An 11313-nucleotide genomic window follows, 5' to 3' on the forward strand; every position below is an offset into this window, starting at 1 on the left:
GCGAGGGGTTGTGAGAGCACAGGGGCACATTAACCATGAGGAGCAGGGTGTTTTGTTGTTTTTTTCTTTTTGGAGGGGGAGGAGAAACTCTAATTTTGTGTTAATAATACTTCCCGTTCAAATAGAGCTATGAGGTTGAATAGGACTTCTCACGATAAGATGGTGAGCAGGCATTTATAATGCCCATTTTACAGATGGGGAAACAGAGGCTCCGAAAGGGTCTCTTTTTTTTTTTTTTAATATCCTGCCTGTCTCATATAGAATGCATGGTGAATAAAGGTCATGGGACTGGACCTATTTTTACTGGCCCTACTAGCTAGGAGGTTGAGTGGCTTGCTTGTGATCACGTTGGTGACAGAGGGTACATTTGAACTCGGCTCTGTGGGACTCCGAAGACCAGTCCTCTCTCCATAATGCCTAACTGCCCCATAGCCCCATCACCCACAGGCTAAAGCTTGTAAGCCGTGACTTGACGCCCCCAGTCAGTTGGGGTGCCGGAGCTCGTTTATGTCCTTGTTCCGATGCTGTTAGGATACCTGGGACAGGAGGACCCCGGGACTGTGCACGGCACCCCCACCCATCCACCCGAGGCGGATGGGAACCCCAAAGGGGAACATTGAGGGCGCTGGGGGGGAGGGGTCCCTCCCTCACCTCCTCCCACCCTCCAGCATCCTTCCTCCATCTCCTTGTCCTGGTTCTCCAACCCCCATCCTGGTCCCACCCCGTCCCTTCCCCCGCCACCGCGGGCTCTGCAGTGCCTGGCACACACTCGTCGGGGGGAGGTGGAGGGGGCTGGTGGAGGGCGGGGCTGAGGGGAAGGAGTAAGCGGTGACATCATTGGCCTGATCCCCCCCCATGCACACACACACACACACACACGCGCGCGCGCGCGCGCGCGCCCTCACACACACACACACACACACACACAGTCACTCACTCCAACCCTGCTGGCAGCCGCGAGGCAGCGGCGGGGAGGGCGGGGAGGAGGGAGGGGCCACACCGCGGATCCGCCAGGCCCCCCAGTCCGCCCCGCCAGGCCCCCAGCCAGCCAGCATGCCCGGGGAGGCGGCCCGCGCCGAGCTGCTGCTGCCCGCGGGGGGTGGCCCGGGCCCCCGCACAGGTGAGAACACAGCGGGGCCTGCACCTGAGAAGGGAGGAGAGAGGGAGGGAGGGCCGGGCGGCTGGGCTGGGGTCCGAGGAGCCCAGAGGGAGGGGACAATGACATCGCAGCCCCGAGCCGTCCCTGCCTCTCATCCCTGCATCCTTTGCCCTTCTGGCATCCTTCCCTCCATCCCTGTGGCCCTCCTCATCCCCCAGCGCAAGCTCTCTGCCTCTCTGCTCCTTCTTTCTCCTCCAGCTCACTGCCCCCTCCCTGCATCACACTCTATCCGCCAGTCCCTTTTGGGCTTAATTTCCAGGCTAAGCCTCCTCCCCTACCCTCTCTGCCATCCTAGCCCACATCGTTCCTCCTTTACTCCCGTCAGCCTGGTTGGTCCCTTCTGGGCTAGAAGGTGTGTGGGGAGGGGCAGCGGGGTGGTGGTGGGAGAATGACACCTACATGGTTGGGGAGGAAGGGAAGTTTGGGGATGGGTGGGAATCTCACCGGGACAGGAAAAGTGGAATTGTGCACCAAGAGGAGGAGTGGATTAGGCCTCAGATCTGGCTTGGGGGGGGGGGGGGGGCAGGTGGATTGGGGGGAGATTGTGGAGCTATGAAGATTTGCATCTCCTTCCTGTCCCCTTGGCCCTGCCCTTGCCCTCTCTCTGCCCTTGAGCTTAAGGGCACTATCACAGGGCTAAGCACTACCCAGGGTACAGTTTCCTTCAGATTTCTACTCGGCCTGTAAGAAGGGTTATAGATTAGGGAGGGAGCAAGACTTGTGTGTTTCCCAGGGGTCTGATCCCCTGATCTCCCATCCCATGGAACACACTTGGAGCATGGTTTGGGCAAAATCATAGCTAACCTGAGCCAAAGAAGGAGTGACTGGTTCCCCAAATGGCCCATGTTGAACTTTATGAGTCTTAGGCCCCAGCCCAGTTTTTAGTTTCTTGGCTCATTAGCTCTTGGCTTTTTTTTTTGGGGGGGGGGGAGAAGAATATCACAAACTGGGAAGGGTAGAGAATAACTTACTCTGCCAATTTAAGGATAGGCATTCCCCGAGCTCCCTACAAATGTGTTCAGATGACCTAAACCCATGAAGCTGCTCCCCTGGGGATAGGAGGGACGTAGCCTCAAAAACAGAGGCTGGGGCAGAGACAACCATGAAGGTCCTGAGTGTGGAAACAAAGTTTGAGGGCATAAAGATGACTGGAGAAAAGACTGAGCTTGAGGGGACAGACACAGGAGAGATGGAGAGAAGGAAGAGTGAGCCTTGAAGCCATGTGAGGATGCAAAGGAAACCCACCTGCAGGAAGAAAGAGTTGTACCTAAAGAAGCCTTTGGAGTATCTATTCTTAGTAAAGAGTGATCAAACATCCGGGGGCTAGAAGGAGGTCTGCCTAGAGGGCCAAGCTACAGTGACTTTAATGAACTAGGGTGGGGGCAGAAATTGATGAAGGTAGCTAGGAACAGGAGCTTATCCACATGCTCAGTGGCTGCCCACCACAGACTGGTCAGGACTAGCTCCACCACACTGAGATACTTTCCCCTTGGGCTGCCTGGGCCAACTGGCAGCAATTGGATTTTTCCTCAAAGTACTTATGGCTGATGGGAGAGGAGAGAGACAAGAGAGGAAGAGAAAGATACTGGAAAGTGCTTATGGACACCCTGGGAAATCTCACCTCAACATACTCAAATCTTTTCCTCCCCTAATTCAAATGGTCGGTGATTCAGTGAGAAACAGACTGGCCTTGGGAGGTCCTCTCTCCCCCTCTGGTGACCCCTTTTGGATAGGTATAGCCAACTTAAATCTAGAACCTGGCTAATGGAGCCCTCGGCTCCCAGTGGCGGGGCTGGGGATCCCCACAAAACCTCAGTGGTGAAACCGTATGCTTTGTAAGGAATAGGGTATATTTCTCCCAGTTTAGGAAATGGTTACTCTCAGGAAGGGCTAGCCAGCCAGCATTTATATCAGGATTTTACATATATTACCTCCTTTCATCCTCTCAACAACCCTGTGAATTAAGTGTTCTTGTTATACCCACTTACCTGATGAGAAAACAGAGGCTAAGAAAGATTAAGTGATTTGCCTAGAGCTATATGGTCTGAAGGCAGATTTGAACTCCAGTCTGATTCCAAATCCAATGCCCAATCCAATCCAACACCTTGTGTCCTCAAATCCCATAGAGGAGAGATTGACACAGCAGGTGGCAGCTGGATCAGGAGATTCTACAGCCTGCCTACCTCTAGACCTATCCAGGGTTTCAAGAGATCAACAATTCTCATTTCTACCTCCCCTACCCACCAATTATGCCTCCTGGCTTCCCCCCTCTCACTCTCTGGGTCCCTCATGCCTTCAGGCTGGTTGCCCAAGTCAACTTCCCAGAACCCATCATAATGACAGCAGCTGGCATTCACATCATTTACAAAATGCTGTCTGGCGGTCCATTGTCTTGCTGGAGCCACACAACATCCCTGTGAGTGTGGTCATGTGGATATTATCAGCATTTTAGGATGAGAAGCTGGACTCAGAGGGAATGAATTGCTCAGGGTCCCACAAGTAGCAAGTGCCAGAATTGGGGTTTAACCTTGAGACTTCTGCTCCATTATAGTACTCCCCCCCCCCTTTCCCAGGGGATGAGATCCCTCCCCATACATGCAGTGACTTCTCAGGGCACAAACCTCTGGGCAGGGAGCATTTCACCAAAGGAGAAGGAAAATCTTAAAGCATTTTCTTAACTCCTACCAGCCAGCCCAACTCCAAGGGACAGAAGTAACCAAGCAAACTATTTCTGGGCAAGGAGATCAGCTATTTGGGAGCAAGGGGAGTGAACGAAGAGAGATGGTTTCCCCTATCCAATTGGCCAATAACCTTCCTGTTTCCAAAGAGAAGGGAGACCTAGGTCCTACTAAGGCAGGGACCCTCCATCCCTCCTTATATAAAGTTCATCCATCAGCCACACCCACTCCCAAGATCCTTTGGGGCAAGGCTAGAGGCTTCCAGGTGCTTGCAGTTAGTCCCACCCCTAGGTCACTGGGGACTCTTAAGTTCTCAGCTCTCTCTCTCTCTCTCTCCTGGCTCTGCCTCAAGCTCAGAATCAGCAGTTTTCTCAGTCACAGTAAGAAATCTAATGCTTTCCATTCTTCTCTGGTCCCCCTGAGCTGCTTCTCTTATAAGTGGAAGCTAAGGCTAACCCCAAGGTGAGGACTCCCCCCCCCTCCTTAACCTCCTTTCAGGATGGCTGCTCCCCAGTACCCGTTGCAGCTGATTGGTGAGTTTCTCAGCCTGGGCTGAGGGTGGGGCAGCCTTCTAGGTAACTAAGGGTGCAACCATCCCAGAGCCTGAAACTGGATCCGCTTTGCCACCCATTTAATGGAGGTGAAGCTACTAGTGCTTTGAGGGTGAAGGAGTTTCTTCTCTGAAGGGTGTGTCTTCCTTTCAAGGTGATTTCCCCCCACCTCATGGGTGTCTGCCTAATTACCTTGTTCCCTTGGGGAGAGGGGATACCCAATTTGTTTAGGAAGCCCGAAGGTTCTTGGATACCTCCCTCTCCCTCTCCTACCCCACCATTGGGGGCCTTTGCTTTGAGCTGACCCTCCCTTCCTCAAGAACAGCACAGAGATGGAGATTATGGGTGGGGGGAGCCTATGGTATCTCAGAAAAATCACAGGTGACGTGTGTTCAGCCCTTATTTTGTCACAGTATTGGTTGTGAGATCAGTAATATAAGTACTATTAACCCCATTTTACAACTAGTGAATCCCCAAGTCATGTGAGCTCATTCATTCTTTGAACCCTGGGCATCTTATGACAAATTTAGTGGGAGTTTTTCCTGTGGTAACCGTTGTCAAAGCTGAAAGGAAATTTAGGGCATCCAGTCATACCTACTCATTTTATAAAGGGGTAAACTGGGGCTACTACTTTTACTTTGGCTTGGCCCAACAGGAGCTCAATTTTTTTTTCCTCCCTACCTCCCTTGCCTGGCACTGTTAGTGGACCTGCCCTCTTGCCTCTAATGTGGCCTGAGATAGGAGGTGTGATGTAGGGTAGGCACCTTTGACATGGCAGTCTGAGATCTTGCATGTAGACATCAGGACCCCACTTCTTCGGTTGGGGCAATAGATAGGTGGCTGAAGTGTCTGATATAGTAAAGAGACTGTTAGGACTATGGCGATAGGATGGCCTTGCAGTCTCAAAATAAGGACAGAGCAGCAAGAAATAGCTTAGACTCTCAAGTTAGTAGTCTGTAGTAGCTGTCCTGATGGTTTATAGACCCTTTCTGGCAAGTTCCTGCCTTTCCTAACATTGCCCATCTTCCACTCAAAGCAGGCTCTCCTGAATTCTCTCTGATTTGATGAGCCCATTTCCTGGGCACATAGATACTAGGTGGTCCACACTTCTGTGCAGTCAGCTCATGAGTCAGCCTGGTTAGGGGAAAGTGATGGATTTGGGAGGGGGTGGGGGGCTGGCCACTTTCTAACTTGCTGGCCTTTTGAGCCCAGTTTCCTTAACCCTAACATAGGAGATCATGCTACTTAACCTATCTCCCGGCTTGTTGGGAAATAAGATATAAAGCACCTGCTGTAGAAACAGGAGCTAGTTTTCTCCTCTCCAGGCACCTTAAAATACATGACTAAAGCAATCTGCAGTCATTCATTTTCAACCCAACAGTTCCTTCAGTGGATGGTTCCTGTTTTTAATAGGGATTGTTAACACCCCAAAATGGCATTACTTAGAATTGGGGAAGGGCTTGTTTATACTTGTATTTTCTGTTCCATTGATTTAAAAAAATAAATTTGCCAAGCTCCAAAGGAGAGAATGAAATAAACTGTTGGACTGAGAGTATTATCCAGAGCATGAGTTTTGACCCTTCTGATCAATGCCCCTGGCCCTAGCAGTAGAGTCAGAGTGCACACAGGCTACCATGATAACAGCCGTATTTATGCTCCCTAGGGTTTGTAGAATTGGAAAAAGCAGGAGGCTTAAGCACTAAAGGTGTATTATCTCCATTTTACAGCTGAAGACACTGACGGGCAAAGAGCCTGAATGACTTAAAACCAGAGGGCTGGAGCTGAAGGGGACGCCCAAGGCTGGCTAGTTCGACCCTTTCATTGTTTTTTGTTTTTTAACCGATGCAGAAACTGAGGTTTAGAGATTGGGTAGGGTGATGTGCCTGAGGTGGTAGTCAGACCTTTCCAGACTCAGGTCCAGCTCATTCCACCACATCCTATGGTGCTTCTTAGTGATTCAGGAAGGCCTTACTTTACCCCACTGTGCTCACCTGGGATTGACTCAGCCAGAGGCCTGGAGGGGAACGACCTGGAGATTTGATCTTGTGCTCATTTGTATATCAAAGGTCCCTCTCTGTCCTCTTTCTTAAGCTACCCCTTGGAAACAAAGGAAGAACAGAAACCCTAGATTGGCCCAAATTTCTGCCTCTGAGTCTAGGGCGTTGTGGCAAACCGATCACTCTCGTGGGCTAAGTGCATTTCTCCTGCCCACCTTGTGGCCGGGGCTTTTGCAGGGGTCTCCCAATCCCCACCTCTTGCTCTAGTGAGCTTGTCTCTCTCTGATTGATTCCCCTTCCAGCTGGGAGGTCGGCTGACCCCTGGGAAGGTGAGGCATCTCTCCGGGGGCCCAGGCTTAGAAGTCGAGCTGGCCTCCAGCTTCCAGCAGAGGCAAAATGCTGAGTCAGGGCCCCCAGCTGACCATCTCATGCTGAGATATCCAGCTTCCCTCCACCTTCCAGCTGCATCCTGGTGCCTGGGGTGAGATATTCCTTGTCCTCAGCAGAGAATAGCTTCCCCATCAGGCAGTATTTTGATCAATTTGCTTCAATTCAACAAGTATTTATTAAAGTGCCCACTGTGTGCAATCTTGTGCTAGGTGCTGAGGAGAAAGACAAGTAATAGAAATTGTTTCTGCCCTCAAGACTTTTGTTTCTGCCCACAGGATAGAAGATACATTCAGGTTTAATGTGGGAGTTGGAGTGTAGGACAGCAGTGAGTCAGAAGACCTTCCAGCCTTCTTGGTCCTTTCTGTCCCTGCTCTCCTCTGAGGCAGGGGCTCCCTCTCCCTCCACTCTCCCAGAGGTAGGGATGGATTGGGCTAGGTGATATTCTAGATTCCAGGGCAACAGTAAGGGAGTTGTTTCTCCATCTTTAAAATAAGCATAGCTAACACACACAACCCTTTTGGATGGGAGGCGTGTAGTGTAGTAGAAAAAGCCTAGTTCAGATCCTGCTTCTTGCTAAACTGGGGTGATCCTGACTTGTCACTTTGTCTTGGCGGGTCTCCCTTTCCTCATCTTGTAAAATGAAGGGGTTGAACTAGATGACCTCTAAGATTCCTTTCCAAAAGTTCTTCATTTAGGATCCATCCTGTGAGCCGTCCCTCTGAGATTCTAAGATTCTAGCCTCTCTTCTTTGCCCACTAGTGAGCAGATGCTTAGTGTGGGGGAGGGGAAGAGGAAAAGGAGGGGGCCCTGGGCCTCTTCCCTCCACTCTCCATTGGCGTCTGACCAATGGGGAAAACTCTTATTGTTCATAACCTTTCCTGAGGGTAGAGGGAGATTCCAAGATCTTCCCCCTCCCCCCAGGTCCTGGGCTCTGGAGACTGGGAAAGTGGGAGGGAGAAAGAAAGGAGGAAAGTTGTTGGGGCTGGTTTATGAAGCCCAACGAGATTGTGCTCCCCCACCCCCTTTTCCAGCCTGGCTTGGAGAAACAGGGCCTTCGGGTGTGGGGGAAGGGGAAGAGTGGAGAGATTGTGGCTGTTATTTGAGATGGGAGCTTGGGCATTTTTTTTTTTTAAGGGATGGAGTCACAGTGGCAGGTCTGGTCTAAAATGAAGGCCTCCCTTCTGGCCTCAGGGTAGCCCTTAGATCTTCTGGGGTCAGAGCACAGAGCTCCTCTGTTTAGCTCAGATTACACATTCAAATGGGATCCTAGGAAATACCAAAATGGGAAAGGGGCTTTTGAGCACACCCAGGGCCAAATGCCTTCTTCTTTTTTTTTTTTTTTTAAAGCAATTGGGGTTAAGTAACTTGCTCAAGGTTACATGGCCTGCTATTTCTGGGTGTGGTGCTAAGTATCTGAGCCTGGATTCAATCTCCAGGTCATCCTGACACTGGGGCCAGTGATCTTACTTCGCTGTGCTACCTGGCCACCCCTAAATGCCTTCTTTTACAAAGGAGGGAGTCTGAGACCCGGAGATGGTAAGGGACTCACCCAAGGTCACATAGTGAGTTAGGTAGCAGAACCAGGATTAGAATCTAGGTCTCCCTACCAACAAGCCACTGTTCTTTCTAGCCTCTCATGCTTGAAGCTAATCTAATGGCCCTGGGGTGGGGAACATATGGCCCTCTAGGTCCTCAAGTGTGGCCCTTTGACTGAAGCTGAAGGTTCCCTACCCCCCACCCTGGCTAGGTGGACAGATCTACTCTCCCTCTTTCGTTTCTCTGCTCTCTTGGCAGGCTTTCCTCATGGCTGGGCTCTCTGGCATGTGGACTGCTGAGGGAGGCAGAGCCTGGCAGTTAGCATGGAGAGAGAGAAGGACCACAACCTTAATCTGATTCCTTACCTTGGGACTATGGCCTTGAACTCTGTTAGTTCCATAAGACCTGGCACTGGTGCCATGCATTCAAAATCCATTTCGCAACATTTTTCTGTATCCAGAGTGATAGATATTACTGAGAAATAACAGAATTATTGGAATATGTAACAGATTTATTGGAAATAACCTTAGAGTCTGTCCATAACACCTTAGAAAAACCAGTGTTTGAGCCCTGATTCAGCCAGCTGTTTCTATGGGCAGTCACCACACTCTCTGATATTCAGTTTTTTCATCCATAAAATGGATACAGTAGTTAGACTTGGAGTCAGAAAAACCTGAGTTCAAATCTAGCCTCAGACACTATCTGTGTGGCTCTAGGTAAATTATATAACCTCTCTCTGCTTCCTACAGTTTCCTCTGTAAAATGGGGATAGTAGCCCCCACCTGCCAAGGCTGTTGTAAGGATTGAATGCATTTTGCAAACCTTACAGTGCTAAATGTTTGCTATTCGACAGGGCACTACCTACTTTACCAAAGCCGTGGTGAGAGATGCAGAACAGAAGTTATTGTTGGTCATTCTAGAAATGTCATCCTCATGTTACCGAGGAAAAGACTGAGGTTTTGGGGCGATGAAGGCCCTGTACAGTTGATTATATTATGCAGTTGATAGCCCAGGTCTCCTGACTCCTAAACTTTTGGTCCTGGTCTCCATTTTCTAAGAAATCATTAACTGAGACTCCCCTCTTGTTCTTCCTTCCTCAGGAACTTCCATTCCTCATTCCTCTTTTATCTTTTCCACAGTTGAACCCCATGATGCTGCTGCCTCTACACCCAGCGGGGACCTGCCCACGCCTGAGGACTTGTCCATGCGGGGGGACCTGACTCCAGGACCAGCTTCTATTCCCTTAGCCTTCCTTCCTGCCAAGCACGGTGACCGGCCGCAGCCAGAGGGGGCCAGCTCAGATGCTGGAGTGGGCAGCACCAGTTCTAGTCAAATTGCCTTGGGAGAGTGCAGCCCTGTGGTGGGACCCCCAAAAGGACTCCCCGAGGAACCCCTCATCCTGGAGAGTCTGGAGCCTCGGGTTGTGATGGGTGAAGAAACAAGCAGTGGTGGGCCCCAGCAGGCCACTGCAGAGCTGCCCAAGGAGCCCCAGGCAGCTGAACCCCTGACAGTGACAGATTCAGAGCTCAGGGACTTGGAGGGCAGGCGGGCTGGCCCCAGCCCACCCCCCGAGCTGCTCTCTCAGGGTGACCTCCCTGTGCCTTCCCCCCGCCTGGACCCAGACCCTTACTTCACAGCTCCTTCCACCCCCACCAAGGTGGCCTGTTCCTATCTGTTCACCCACTCTCTCTGCCTGAGTGAGGAACCCAGCGACACCGAGGCTGATCTCCTTGGCTCACCACCCACATCCCCCTCTGGCTCCTACATCACCGCAGAGGGGGGTAGCTGGGCCTCTTCCAGCAGCTTTAGCACATCCCCATCATGTTCCCCCAACCTGCTGATGGAGACTGAGGGGCTGGATTCTGCTGAGAATGGGGACTTCTCCCTCCTTTGCTCCAACGAGGAAGGCGGCCAAGAGAGTCCCCTTGGTGGGGCCTCTGACTCGGACGACACGGAGCTGCTGCCTGCAGGGCCTCGGGACCATCTCTCCTCTGAGTCAAGCCTGTCTGGGGACAGCGGCTCCTCCTGGAGCCCAAGGAGGAGGGGGGATGCCTTCCCAGATGTCAGCTTTCCTGGTGGCAGCGATCCCATGATCCCAGCCAGCCTGCTACCTTTCAGAGGCAGTCTGATCTTCGAGGCTGATGCTGTGGAGATCATGCTGTTGCCCCAGGAGGAAGCTCCGAGCAGAGATAGTGAGGGTGAGGATGACAGCACCTCGGCCTCCTTCCTGCAGTCCCTGTCGGAGATGTCCATCAATGAGGGTGTGGATGAGGCCTTCGCCTTCCGAGACGACACCTCCGCTGCCTCTTCGGACTCTGACTCGGTTTCCTATGCTGGGGAGGAGGATGAGAGGCTCTACAGTGAGGAGCCCCATGCCCAGCCTCCGCTCCCTCTCTGGCTCTGCTCCCCAGAGTCTGGGGAGAGCTTAGCTGAGAAAGAGGAGGAAGTAGCATCTGCACAGCTCCCAGCCTGGGGCACAGGGCTCAGCCTGGAGGTGGAGCCTGCTGCCACAGCATCACCCCCTCAGTCCCTGCAAGAAACAGGTCTAGAGCCCACTGTGGTGCCAACATCCCAGGCCACACAAGAAGTAGCAGACCTGGAAGAACCCATTGCTGTGTCCATGACCCCTCAGACCCTACAAGAAGCAGCAGGCCTAGAACCTATTTCCATGAAGACATCTCAGGCCATACAAGAAGCAGCAGAACTAGAACCCACTGCCACAAAGATATCACAGACCCTACAAGAAGTGGCAGCTCTAGAACCCATTGCCGAGTCAGTGACCCCTCAGATCCTACAAGAAACAAGCCTAGAACCCATTGCCACAAAGACATCCCAGACCCTACAAGAAGCAGATCTAGAACCCACTGCCACAAAGCTATCCCAGGCCCTACAAGAAGTGGCAGCTCTAGAACCCACTGCTGAGTCAGTGACCCCTCAGACCCTACAAGAAACAAACCTAGAATCCATTGCCACGAAGACATCCCAGACCCTACAAGAAGCAG

General features: G+C 51.8%; 1 protein-coding gene across 1 annotated transcript in view; it reads left to right on the top strand.

Annotated features, from left to right (window-relative positions):
- Positions 1-1031: 1031 nt before the first annotated feature.
- The window catches only part of NACAD (NAC alpha domain containing), a 16423-nt gene continuing 6141 nt past the window's right edge, over positions 1032-11313 (top strand). The window contains 3 exon segments of the mRNA XM_069095475.1: positions 1032-1120; positions 9451-11311; position 11313. The exon segment at position 11313 is cut by the window's right edge and continues 2221 nt beyond it. Of these exon segments, the coding sequence (XP_068951576.1) occupies positions 1054-1120; positions 9451-11311; position 11313 (1929 nt within the window). The 5' untranslated portion in view covers positions 1032-1053.

The sequence above is a fragment of the Petaurus breviceps genome, unplaced genomic scaffold, assembly GCF_028583685.1.
Source record: "Petaurus breviceps papuanus isolate PSGF00001 unplaced genomic scaffold, PetGlider_PUasm1.0 227, whole genome shotgun sequence".
Taxonomy (NCBI): domain Eukaryota; kingdom Metazoa; phylum Chordata; class Mammalia; order Diprotodontia; family Petauridae; genus Petaurus; species Petaurus breviceps.